At 43.1% G+C, this 14,339-nt stretch overlaps 1 protein-coding gene and 1 non-coding gene across 2 annotated transcripts; one reads left to right on the forward strand and one right to left on the reverse strand.

Moving 5' to 3' along the window:
* Positions 1-1,045: 1,045 nt before the first annotated feature.
* LOC115376306 (uncharacterized) lies at positions 1,046-5,556 on the reverse strand. Its single transcript, XM_030075793.1, has 4 exons — positions 5,066-5,556; positions 3,070-3,213; positions 2,668-2,854; positions 1,046-1,257 (listed from the first exon to the last, which is right to left on the reverse strand). Exons 1-4 carry the CDS (start codon positions 5,198-5,200, stop codon positions 1,046-1,048), a joined length of 678 nt encoding a protein of 225 aa, XP_029931653.1. The 5' UTR covers positions 5,201-5,556.
* Positions 5,557-13,851: 8,295 nt separating this feature from the next.
* On the forward strand, positions 13,852-14,015 carry LOC115377168 (U1 spliceosomal RNA). The gene has a single exon (XR_003929923.1). It is a non-coding gene; the product is annotated as a U1 spliceosomal RNA (small nuclear RNA).
* The last annotated feature ends 324 nt before the right edge of the window (positions 14,016-14,339 follow it).

Genomic DNA, 14,339 nt, shown 5'->3' on the forward strand with positions numbered 1-14,339 from the left:
AGGACAGGTGAAGAGCTCCTCTTCGCAGATGTTGTTCATCTCATATCGGACAGCCTTTAAGACATTTTTAAGACCTCAACAAATGTAATTTAAGACCCAAAAATCAAAACAATTTCCGTGGTAGAAAATACTCAATTTATTTTATTGTTAACATGATCAAAGCTCACAGTTGGTTTTCTTTTCTTTTCTTTTTTTTCAATTTTGTTCCATTGTGGTGCAGAACAGAGCCAACATAACATACACATGTTGCATTATGTTAAACACACTGTATTGCATGTAGGAACCATACACAATAATAAAACAATAACACTTAAAGCAGTCTCCATCATGGCTCAGTAGGAGCCATTTGTTAATCCTGCAAAACGACTTTTTTTTCCAAATAAGGAGACAGAATAATAACACTTCCAACACAGCGGTCTCCATTGTAAATAAGTCCTCAAAACAGCCTGTACTAAACCAAAAGGTTGAAAAATAATTAAGTATATAATAATACTAAGTACGTAAGTGTTTGAAAAACAACACAAATGTTAACACATGACTCTTAACAAGAGAAACTAATAAACAGAGAGGTCCATTGTTTTCTAACTCCTCAAGACGTGGCGTAGCTCTACCACCCTCTTCTCAATTTCACAGTCTAGGTCCATCAACTCCCCTCTCTTGTCCTTGCATCTTTTTCTTATGGAGTTGGATTTAGTGACGAGTTCTGCCATCTTGGTCCCTGCTGTATTCTCAGCCTTCTTTGCAAGGCTATCTGCATCTTTTTCTAGAGTTTCGCACACAGTTGAGACTGTTCTTCTTTTCTTGCATAGCTCTTCAAGCTCATTTTCAGTCCCTTTTCTCTTGTCCATCTGTTTTGTCTTTTCCTTTTTCTTCCTCTCATCATCCAAGAAGATCCTGTACTGGCTGCGTGCAGTTGCACACTCATTTAGCAGCTCTTTAGTCAGTGGCACTTTGACCACTCCACCACACACCCTCACGTAGTCACAGATCAGTCTCTGTGAGACTATAGTGTCCTCATTCATATTGCACATCTCCACCTCCTTGTTTATGGAGAATCCACATTCCACTGCTGCTTCTGTCCATGGGACAGAAGCAGCAGCTTTTCCACAAAGCTCCAAAGTACTGCATATCCATTCATGGCCTTATGCAGGAAGCTGTCAACTCTCGATTTTCCATCCAATGCACCGAAGGCCATGAAATCCTCTCCTCTGGCCTCAGTGAACAGGAACTTCTGAAATTGTTGTGCAATCTCATCACCTGCATTTAGATAAAGACAAGCACATATATAATAATTCCGGTTAAAATTATATTTTTTGGAAATCACAAGACATTTTTTGTATTCAGTATACCCTGGAAAATGAATCTCAGATTTCCAACTATATTTCAATTATTATGTCAAAGAATATATATTAGGCCTGCAAAATAATAGGCTAGTATAGCTTGACATCTAAAATATGACAGTTTGCTGATTACAACATCGGGCTCTAGTTTCCCGGCGCAGCGCGGGGTGGCGCAGTGAGGCGAACCCCGCGCAGAGCTAGTTTCAACCGGCGAAACGGCAGAGGCGGACAGTTTCCAAGTTTCGCAGGCGGAGGTTCGCCGAGATGGGAGTGGCGGCGCAGCGGGGGGAGGTGCCGACAGATTCGGCTTGGCGCAGTGACAGTTTCGTGCCAAAAGGCTTCGCCGAGGTGCGCCAAAAGCTCGCCATCTGAAACCACGTCTACTTTCAGCGCAAGGCGGAGCGGAGCTGGCGCAGTGGAAGTTTAGCTGCCTGGCGCACATTACCAAAACCTCACAATCAGCACAAACGGTGCCAATCTCCTTTGATCTGACATCAGCTGTGACGGGACAGTTGATATGGAGATATATGTATGTGCTGATTATGATCGTAGCATTGAATAGTGTTTTTTTCGGTATTAATTGCATTGTTCATGTGTCTGACATTCCGGAAGCCTGCCTGTGAGGTTTTGGTGACGTGTGCGCACTGCTCGCCGGTCTCCGCTCCGCGCCTGTCTCCTGAGCTCCGCTCCGCCTGCGGCAATAGACCTCCATGTCAGCTATGTAAACTTTCATTACGCCTTCACGCAGCGCATTTTAAAGGCAAGGACAGGGGCTCATTTGATTGGTTACATGTGAATCGGCTGTGTCAAACCCACTCCATGCCTTCTCTCCTCCCCTCCGCCGGTAGGAGGGACGGCGGAGTACTTGCGCCACCGAGAACGGCGTGCCAAACTTGGAAAATCCGCCTGGCCACACCCAGTTGGCGAAGCGCATCTGCGCTACGCCCTCGCCTGGTCTGCGAAACTAGAGCCCATCATCTTAGTGAAAGACATTGAGAAGAGAGACACAAAAACATTTAGAGCAGTGGTTCTCAAACCAAGGACCCCGAAACTGGCACAAATTAGACCACAAATCCCCATCTTTTAAGATTTCGGCATTTAGATATTTTAATACAAAAAGTGTATGAATCCCATTACCAAAATAGTCATACATTCTGTCACTATTTATGGATGGAATTATAGTGAAAATAAAGGTGAGGTGAAGGTGCCCAAAGACTCCCTTTGCTAAACACAAGGTAACTGTTCACATTTCTATATGTCTACACATATTACCCGCTGTGACTCCTCCTGACAATTTCTTGTCCTGCACAAATTTCATGATGAGGGCCTTCATTTTTTGCAGGCACCTGTCTGGTCTTTTGGGGGTCCAGGCACATCATATTTCGGTCAGCGGGGTATTTCAGGGGGCACTCCAATAGAATGTTCTGACAAATTTTTGACAGAGCACTCTGGCTGTCTCGCATGAACTGAAACACATCACGCTCACTTCCACCACTCTGACTGCCTGGCATTCCCTGACAAAAGCACAAAAGTCACGTGTCCTGAAACATCAAATAAATCTCCCTATGTGTAACTTACACTACACAATATTCAACAAATCATGTTACTATGTTAACTGCTTGATGTATAAAAAATGAATCTAATCTCTTAATTTTTCAGCATAAATACTTCACTAGTCATAGAATTTGCAGTTGATATAGCACATTGTTATCTAAGATAATAAAGTTACCTTGAGGACAGCTGTGGCTCCCATGCCAATGTCCACTTGCTTTGGACTGACCCAAAGCTTTTGGTCTGTCACATCAAGCTTGACCAGCTTTACTGGGGAAACATCAACCTGGACATCTTGCTTTATGAAGCGTCTGAGAAGGCTCTGAAAGTAGAATAGCACAGGCATAATAATTATTATTAGAATCAAAATTGGAATAAGTATTACAGTATTTACAATACTTTCTACAAACATCAACATGCTGACGACTCATTATTTTATTTTAGTGTTCATATCCTCTGTAAGTAACTGTGCTTAAAAGACTAAAGGGTCATTCCATGTCATTTCACCAGTAAAGTACCCATTCTGAATTTCACCATACATAAAATATGCATGACTAACCATTACTGGTTTGAACAGTCCATGTATGTATCTCAAAGCTCTGCAAAGTTGTTTTCTGAAGACCCAAACATGGTCGACCACAAAACCTGTGTAATTTTTTTTTCCATTTTTGAGGTGCTGGCATGCCAACCAGTTATGATGTATGACAGATGTTTTTGTATATTCTGAGAGAGTAGGTAGAGGTCTATTATAGTACCAAATTTCAGTTTCCTATGTGGTGTAGATCCTGAGATATTGCCACCTGAAAATAGAGGAAAAATAAGGACGCGCCAAAATCGCACCAAATTTGACACATACTCCCCTCACTAAATTGGCCGTATCTCAAAAAGTGTCCATCCGAGCAAACTAAAATTTTACAGTGTGCCTACTGGATACTAGACCTGCCGAAAATAATCGATTCTTGGATGCATCGAGATTCTTTACTGGATGATGCAGCATCGATGCTGTGACGCCAGAGAATCAATTTTTTATTAAATAAATAAATAAATAAGTAAACGGCAGCTGATTTTTCCCCATTATATATTAGACACATTATACTTTTTATATTATATAATATTATATGTTATGACCAGAATACATTTCATGCACGCGTTGAAATGGTGCATTCGGTGCATGCGCATGCGCCATCAGAACAACCTGATTTTGACATGTCATGACACGATCAGTCAGTCAGTTGGCGAATGGCGCTGGCTGAGGCAGATACCAACAGCGTCGTCCATCGGACGATTAGAAACACTGACACCCTAAAAGCGGACATATGGAAACACTTCCAATTTCATGAAGTTGAAGGAAAGAGAGCGCTTGACAAAACGTTTGCCATTTGCAAAGAGTGCCACGCCAAAATAAAATACTTCAGAAACACGACGAACATGCGGAATCTCCTCAGCAGATGGCATGACGAACTAGCCAAAGGCCTAGCTACCGGCGGTAGCAGCAGCAGTGCTAGCGATTGCACACCCGACCAACCAAAAATCACCGAATCGATGAAGAAATTGCCACCGGGGTCAGTGCGAGCTCACTCACACACTCACTCACTCACTCACTCACACTCACTCACTCATTCACTCTCACTGTGAATAATCCTGTTGACTTGACTTTTTGTAAGGATTTTATGTTAAACAGTCCTGTGACTGACTACTCTTTATTTTCAGAGTCGACTCATGTTGCACTGAATGTTGCACTTGAATGTTGCATTTGAATAATTTTGCACCGAAGAATTTATTTTTAAGAATAAATTAATACAGAATCAGCTGCATGTGTTCTAAATAAACAATCATTTAATGAATCATCTGCTGACTAAAACAGGCTTTTTGGCTGTTGCAGCCTTTACCATTTTGCTTTGATATCTCCAAAAATGTTCTGGTCTAATATGGAAAATGCAGGATGTGTTGCATCGAGATGCATCGGATAATCGGATCAAATCGAATCGCAGACTGCTGAATCTTAATCAAATCGAATCTTCAGGAGGGGGAAGATGCACACCCCTGCTGGATACACAAGGAACAACTGGTGAATTTTTCAGAATTTTTTGAGACCCAAGTGTGTTGGCCATTTGGTGAAATGACGTGGAATGACCCTAAACCATTAATACATTTTTAGTAGTCATTAGGCCTACCCTGATCAGATCCTCCAAATCTCTGCCGAGGAAGGGAATCATCAGGGCATCTGTCTGGTACTTGCTGAGAAATAGCTGAAAACTTCTTGAGATAGTCATGAAGAAGTGCAACTTCGCCAGGATAATGGGATCCATCCGGGCTTCTGCGATGGTGTCATATGATGATGACCTTGGATTGGGGAGCTTCTTGGCTTCGACTTGATCCACATAGGTGACAGTATATGGCCAAATTTCAATGGCTTTCTCCACTGCTGGAAGGTTTTCCAGCCAACGATGTCCACAAAATGGTAGAGGAAATGTATCACACTTAGTCACTAACACAGTCTTCTCTCCTTACAGGTGCACAATGAAACAAGTTGTGCAGGGCTTTCAGGACTTTCTCAACTTGCCACACCGTGATGCCATTCTTGAATGAGTTGTACATCGTATGAAGGCCACAACTCCCAATTATTTGTAGTTGGGCTCCACCACACTAATCTCTGTGTTCCTCTTGTAAGAGTTCAACAAATTTCCAGTTAACACTGGGCTCATCCATTGACAGTGAGAGCATATTGTTTGGATTCAGCTCCTTTGTAATTTCTTGCACATATGGAAAAAAAGGAAATTATCAATTCAATGTGCCAAGTAATCATTAGTGTAATGATGATAAAAATATTACTACTACTAAATTTACACTTCCGCATCTTTGCATCTTTACGCTCTCCTTGACAACCGCGAAATGGCAACATGCCCAGTGTCAGCGTCTGTCGCTGACGGTACGTCGCTTAACATCTATTAATCGCTAAGTCTCCAATTTGCTGCACGGTAAGTTAATGAAACAAATACACACTATTAGAAGTTTTACAGTGGGCCACAGTGCTTTCTCAATGGCATTAAATGCACCGTCTGGAAATTTTGTTTTTTTCAATTGCTTACACACAAAACCTTTATATATCACACTATTTCTAAACTCTTTCACTCAAACCTCACAACTTCACCTCAAATCAGCAAAACCATAAACTAATTCTCAGCCTTGACACAGTTTTCAATTTAGCTATTCACTTTTTGCAAATCAGTGCACACAATTCTCTAGCTAACACACAAAAATCTGTCAGGAAGTAACTTGATTTCCCATTTCAAACACAACCAATCAAAATGCCACACTTATTCATCAGTGCCTCAGACTCTGTCCTCACGTGTAAACAATAATTGCTTTACTGAACACCAACCAATCACTCCTTGACATAGGCCTATAAATAGGCCAAAGGTCAAACTATCTGTCTTGAACAATGTATGACAACAATGCAGAGAGAGCCAGGGGAGTCAGAGGAAGACGCAGAGGACAAGGAGTCCAGGTTCGTGGAGGACGCTTTGGAATAGTGATGGGTCGTTCGAGAACGAACTGGCTCTAAGAGCCGGCTCTTTGAAGTGAACGGCGGGAGCCGGCTCCTGATTGGGAGCCGTATTTTTTTTTTTTTCTTTTAGGAGCCGATTGATTATTTTTTCTGCGAAAGCTGCACTTGATTGGTCAAGATGTGGGGTACCGTCTGTCTGCGCTGAGCGCTTCACCCCGAACCGGCAGGTACACACACACAGTAAACACACACACACACACACACACACTCACACTCTCCTCCATGTGTGATGGTTGGTGTACTTTGCTTTGATTTTTTATTATGCGCTCAATGCTGCATCCACAACAGCAACTGATTTATTCAGAAAATTAAATATTTTTGGTTCCATTATTGCATGTGTTGACTTCTATTTGCATGCTACTGTATTTTCACTCTTATATGGCAATATATCAAGAAAATCCATTGAAATAAAAGAGCTTTAGATTTAGAGCACCAGTGTGTAAATGATATACACAAGTATGTGACACAATGGGAAATGTGTTTGTGATGTGAGACAAATGCTTGCTATTGAGATGTGTTTACAATATTTTGAATACTGTGTTTCATTTTGCAATAGATAGGGCGCTTTTTGCATTTTGTGTGAGCAGTAGTTGGATTTGTGTGTAAAGTTTTGAGAAAAAGACACAGAGCTTTGAAAATGTGTGTAAACAATTGAAAAAACTGTAATACCGACAGCAAATTTATAGTAAATTTAATAGAATTTAAGACCTTAATTACCCAGATTTTAATTTAAGACATTTTAAGACTTTTTAAGGACCCGCGGGAACCATGGCTGTCTGCTGAGACGTTCCCAATCTATTTCAAAACAAGGAAAACAACTTCTAATAATGTGCAAAACAGTGTTTCAACCCACAATACAAAGAGATGAACAATGCTGTAGGATAAATAACTTCAATACTCACACGGCCAAAGTGGACAGCATTCTTAAAAATGCCTGGCAGGACAGTCCTGGTGCCGCCATCTTCATTTCTTCAAATGAATAAAAGATGTCTGTTGAATATATTGTGGCGAAGTGAAGGGTAGCAGGCCAGTAGTCATCTTTAATAAAGTTGTCCAGTCCAGTGTAACACGTAACCCTTCTGAAGAAAGTGGGTAATGGTAATTATAACAGTAACTTAAACTAATGGCCAGATAACAGAAGATATAGGTTTGACTACGGAGCCCAGGATTAACAACAACACCAGGAAGACACAGAAACTGTATGGCTTTTAAGAAACAGTATGCTTCCCTATTTATTACAGTGGGAAAATAGCATGAACACAGGAAATACACAAAACAACCTTACCCGGGTAAGTATGAAAAATAACAAACCAAGTAAAATAAAAATGTTTTTGCAGCTGCGTGAGTCTCTTGTTATTGTTTGGTCAGTTCACTTTACTGTGTGCGCACCGTTCAGGTGGGGATCAGTCACGCCACACTACTGTGTGTGGTGGTGTGTGCATATGTAAAAGTGAAAAAAGGATTCAATTCCGCGGTCGTAGATCTAATGATCCTCCAGGGTCAGGCTCACCATCAACATCACTCTGGCTCCGACATCCAGGCAGATCCAGTCCAAATCCAAGGGTATCTCAAAAAACCTGACCAATGCGATTCTCCTTCCGAGCGAGTCCTCCAGCTGCACTCCTGCAGGTCCGGGTCGTCCGGGGGAATTCCACTGTAGATATTTTTCCGAGCTTTTATCAGTTTTCACAGTTTAATCCACTTTCTTGCATCCACCGTCCTGATATGAGGGTCGTGTCCTAAGCGTGTTCGCGTTCGCGCTCTCTCTTCCAGAGACTTAGGCGGAAGTGACTCTGGGCCGTCAGGGTCACAGGGTGTGTCTGTTCTCATCATTAATTTATTGTTTTTAAGCAACATAAATATTTTTAATACAAAACTATTTTAAATGCAGATTTTTTTAACCCAACATCACAGTGAATTATAATTCTATTTTAACCCAACATCACATCATTACATTACATGAATTATTATTATTTATATTTTTTCTATCACAGATTTTTTAACCTGGGTTACACCAGCACTTCAAGTGGCTTGGCATGCATCACAACCCAATTCAGGCATGCTGAGATCATATCGTCCTAGAAAAATGAAAAACACATCCACTGTAATGTAAAACTTAGCCACTTAATAACGGTTAGGTTTTTTGTATAATGCGGCATACATTACTCGATAGTCCTGTAGATTTCATAATAATAAATAATAATGACTTGAATTTATATAGTGCCTTTCAAGGAGCCCAAGGACGCTGGACAATAAAACAGATACAAAACATGTAGGAATAGATATTTTTTTTAAGCTTCTTTTCAAACGGGACAAAATCTAAGTTCTTCACAACCTCACCATTCATTGTGACCACAGCAACAGCCTTTCCTGGTTTGACTCTAAATGACCCTGGTGGACAACCACAAATTTTGAAAGGCATCTCCAGAGGTACAAGCCGCTCTGAAAAAGATTATACATGTGAATTACTATCATGGGAAATATAACATTGCAATGAGACAAAAAATTCTGGAAGATTTCTGGAACCACTTTAAACTGATAAAAACAGATTTTTTTTCTTTCGAAAGCTTCTTTCGAAGCTCTGCCAGTAGCTCTGTCTCTAATCTACATTTTACCCAGCATTTACCCAGCTTTTAGACAGAATTTTGTATCACGCTTGCCTAAATCCTCTCGTGCTATGCCTATGTTTTAACTTGGTACAACGTTTTTAGTCATCGGAGATTTGGATTTTTAATTATACGACTCGACTGCCACGACCGGCTTGGCTCCGCTTGTTTTCAACTCTGTCAGCACTGGGCTACCTCTCACCACCAACCGAGAGGAATCACACACCGCCAAACCTGCTTACCGGAGGCTGGGTTACCGGTAAGTTTCGATCCGACCCAGGACCCTCTGTGTACAGCTAACTCTGTCAAGTCTACTCTCCGCTGTGGGCTCCCGTTGTGGAGCCCTCACGAGTAAGTCTTGCCCTGTGTCACTGCCTACTGCTAACTTTAGCCGACCACCACCACCACCACCAATCAACAACAACAACATCAATAACAACACTACTGTCTCCCTTGTCTCGACATCCTTACTGGCCACAGCTGTTTTCTCTCCCCAGCAACCACCACCTAACACAATAAGACATGCCTCCACTCACCTCACCTGGATGCGACAGCTGCCTTCGCCTAACCCAGAGGATCTCCGAGCTGGAAGGGAGAATGTCCACCTTATATCAGCTGAGGGAGGAAGAGCAGATCATCAATTCGATGGTTGTCGCCGTGGGTCTTGCTGCCAGCTCTGCAACCGCCGGAGAAATGGACTCAACTGTTCCACTCCCATGTGCGGACGTCGCTGCTGCCTCAGCCACAGAGCACTGGTCCCGGCTGGGCGCTAAGCCCAAGGCTCTGGTTAGCTCCATTCCCACTCCCTGTCAGGAGGAGCCGTGGTGTACTGCCCGTAGAGGTAAACATGGTGGGAGGCCGGCCTCTTGCTCACCTCCGTCTCAGCCCCTCCTGCTGAACAACAAATTTTCCATCTTGGACGAGCAGCACTTTCCCCCACTTATCGATCACCACACCACTCCTCCGTCACTGAAGTCCGAAAAACACGCCAGAAAGTGCCATCTCTCCACGCCAACATGTCAGTCCAGCTGGTCATCCACCATTCCGGCTCCCCCCCGACGTCCAGATGGAACTGGAAAACCTTGTCGGCCCAATACTTGCTACTCCAAGCCTCTGTTTACTCCTGCACCTCGGGCCCCGTCCTTCTCTCCGCGCCCTGCCCGTGCCGCTGCACACCTCCACGACCCCGCCCCCACCGCTGCCCCCTCGTTCTCAGCTGCATCACCTCAAACACCAACCCTCAGTCCAACCACGCTTGTCATCGGGGATTCCATAATAAGAAATGTCCGCAGAAAATTTGCCAAGTGTTTTTGCTTTCCTGGTGCAAAGGTGTCTGATATAACGGAAAAATGCGTTAGCCTTCTGGCCAAATACCCCCGAGCACGCAGCATTGTCATTCATGCGGGATGCAACAACGTTCCGGAGCAGGGGTCTGAAATCTTAAAACAAGATTTCTTAGAGCTGTTTGACTCCCTGAAAGATTGTGGCAGGAGAATCTTTATATCTGGACCTCTTCCTCCTTTCGAGCGAGGATGTGACCGTTTTAGCAGAACTCTCGCCCTCCACACCTGGCTCCAATCTGCGTGTGCAATGCACAATGCACTTTTTATCAACAATTTTAATCTTTTCTGGAATTGTCCGTCTTTTTATAGGAATGATGGCATTCATCCCAGTTCCCTGGGCGGGCGCATCTTAACTGAAAACATGTTTTATACCGTTTTAAACACTCCTCTTCAGCCGTGGTCCTGACACCTGTCCACCACCGGTCACTTCCGGCCCACAGCCAAGTGACTACTTCTCCGCTGTGACACTACCACGACTCCCACTGCCAAACTCATCAGCTCCACCTTGTGGCCTGACGCCCGAAATGACCAAAATCCCTGTTTTAATTAACTATAGACCCCCGTATGCAAACTGGAAAACCCGGTCTATAAATAATCTGATATCTGTGCCTATTGTAAAGTGCACCCCACTCATACCCACCTCTGTAGTCACTAAACCCCCCAAACCTCCCCTACTAGACGCTGCTCAATTTAAGGCCAGAAAAGGCCTTGGGATTTTACATTTAAATATCAGAAGTCTCTGCAGACAAATAGATTATTTAAAGATCCTTGTACAACAGTCTGACCCCGATATTGTAGTTCTGACTGAAACCTGGCTCAAAAAGAGTATCCCTGATTCAGAGGTTTCCCTCCAAAATTATAATCTTTATAGGATGGACAGAACTGGCAGAGGGGGGGGGGCTGTTGCTGTATTTGTAAGATCTAACTTTCCCGTCTCTATTTCAAGTGCTGCTTCTGTGCCACCCTGTTTTGAGCTTATTGTTTTGAAAATCAATTTATCTCATGACAGGTCCTTTAATCTAGTGGGTGTTTATAGACCACCATCGGCTGTCCCTGGCTCTATCAGTGCTTTAGCTGATTTGCTTGCCCAGTTTGAGCAGACTGAGCTATTGGTCCTGGGTGACCTAAACCAGAACTGGTTATCGAATGATTATTCCAGTCTAAAGGAGATGTGTGCAAATCTCAACCTGTCACAGCTGATTGAGGAACCAACCAGACCCAATTTAAAGGATCCATCAAAATCTGATTGACTTAATTTTTACAAACAGGAAGGAAAACATTACAGCCTCTGGGGTTTTCCCACTTGGTTTTAGTGATCATTGTCCTGTGGTATGCATACACAGCTGTAAACGGAAAAAACTGGGCTCTAAAATTGTTTTTAAAAGGAATTTTAAATCTTTTAATGAGCAGTCCTTCCTCAGGGACCTCGCTGACAGTAATTTATGTCACACCTCTGACATTCCAAATGTGGAGGCAGCCTTAGAATATTTCACAAACATTTTACTTGCTGTCATAGATAAACATGCACCACTCAAGAAGCTTAGGATTAAGAAAAGATCAAGCCCATGGTTTAACTCAGAGTTGTCTTTGTTATTCAAGGCAAGGGACAAAGCCCGGTCACAAGCCAGGCGTACTGGAGCAGCAGTTGATTGGCTCATTTTTAGACAACTTAGAAATAAATGCACATCCTCCTTACGGAAATCAAAAGCAAACTGATGCTGAGGTCCCCGCCCCCTTCAATGTAGAGGGTGATGTATTGTGTTGCCTCCCCCCCCCCACACACACATTCATAACCACCACCCCAAAAATTGCACTAAACCAGCTGTTTTAGTCAAACCTCTGCTACGGGGAAAACGTAGGCCAAATGGGAAAACGCTGGGACGGTATCTGTTTTAAGGACCATGACCTCTCCACCGCATGTCAGTTTTCTCCATTTCCATGATGACTAGATCCGTACTCTTAAATCAAGTCAAATGTCAGAACCAAACAACTAATCACATTCATAAACATTCGTCCTCGCTTAAAGGCAGTCAAACTATTGTTTCAGGGATACGACGGCTCCAGCACTTTCCACCCAGCAGCCACACGCTGACTGGACTCTGCCCAGCGGCACAACTGGCCCAGTCTGCTTTTTCCTCCAGGCTTTTCTAAGCAGACACAAATGGCTGAGCAGCCACAGCTGGAAGTCCATCCTCGTAGCAAACAGCAACAACATCACCATTTTCCATGCAACAAATTGTGTGTAAGTTGTACTGTGTTTCTTGCAGTCCTTCTTTGCATAATGTTTGTTACTTGCTGGGATCCACGGGCACCGTCCATGGCTCTGTTCAACTCCATCACTGATCGTGGGATTCCATTTACAGTGCATGATGGGAAATCAAGCACTGACATTATTCCAACTAGAACAATAAGAACAGCACTGGTGCCTTGAAATAGAATGCTAGTGTAAAGACAGTGTGTTGGAGCGCTGTTTGAAAAAATGAACAGTGTGAATCTACAATTGTTTTCTTGGGTGCTTTCATGCAGCAATGCTGCATTGCATGATGGGAAGTAGAATCAAGGCATTTGATCACAATTCAACCTTCTCTTTCAAAATTATTTTCATTGATTTTTCCATGGATGCATGTTCATATCAACTGACAGGGTAAACAGGATTTAATCCAATACATCCACAAAGTTGTGAGGTACAATAATAATAATGATATTACCAAGATTATATAGAATCAAACTATTCCAAAACAGTGCAAGTAGAATATAACATGAAAAATAACCGTACATGAGAAGGAAAAAAAAACAACAACAACAACAGAGGAATGAAATGAAACTGAAATAATAACAATAATTAGAAGAAAAAAAAAGATATAAATGAAAGACAGGCAAGAGACACACGGACAGACAGACAAGGAGGGAACACATAGAGGAAGGGAAAGATTGGGGGTGGGGGGTCCAGTTGCACGTTGAATTGTTCTTACTCAGGGAAAGATTGGGGATGGGGGGTCCAGTTGCACGTTGAATTGTTCTTACTCAGCCAGGGTTCACGACGTTGTTACTGGTCAGCTGGTAGTCCATCACTCTACTTGTAGTCCATCTAGTTGCTTAACAAATCCAATAAGGTCATCCCATGTCTTGTGAAAGTTCTGAAGAGCACCATTAACATTATACCTGATCTTGTCTAGCTTGAGATTGCACATGATACTCTTGATGAGATGTGTGTGGGTGGGTGCACAATTCAAACTTCTCAAGGAAATAATTGCAACTCTTAGTGAGCCTTGGAAAAGCAGGGATGTAGAGTGGATGTGAAGTGATGTTCCAGGCTGTGTGTGTGTGTGTGTGTGTGTGTGTGTGTGTGTGTGTGGTTTTGTTCCACTGTGCCAGTGTGAGCACCATGAGACAGAGTGGTGTGTGTGTGTGAAGGGGGCTCCAGCGTGCGTGTCGGTGACTTCATACTTACCTGGCATGGGAGATACCATGATCAAGAAGGTGGTTCACCCAGGGCGAGGCTCAGCCATTGCACTCCGGCTGTGCTGACCCCTGCGAATTCCCCAAATGTGGGAATCTCGACTGCATAATTTATGGTAGTGGGGGACTGCGTCCGCGCTCTCCCCTGATCAGCGTGTCCAAAGACAACAGCCTTACAAATACACACGCCACGGCTTGCCCAATGCACGGCCTTATACGTCATGCTCGCTTGGGCAACAAACATCACTGCCCGTTTCACATTTCTCCTTCTATTTCTTATCATTCCACATGCTTGGACTATGTTCTTCTCTTAACCGTTTCATCAACCGCGTTTGCCTGCCAGTCACATACGCACAAGTCAAAACATGGATGACTGGACATTTCTCTTCAGCACAATCCTAGTTCCATCTTTAAACTGGAGCCCGTGCGATCAAGCTATTTGTCACTGAAAAGGATTGTTGAAGGTCAGCCC

Source organism: Myripristis murdjan, chromosome 18 (genome assembly GCF_902150065.1).
Source record: "Myripristis murdjan chromosome 18, fMyrMur1.1, whole genome shotgun sequence".
In the NCBI taxonomy this organism is placed as follows: Eukaryota; Metazoa; Chordata; class Actinopteri; order Holocentriformes; family Holocentridae; genus Myripristis; species Myripristis murdjan.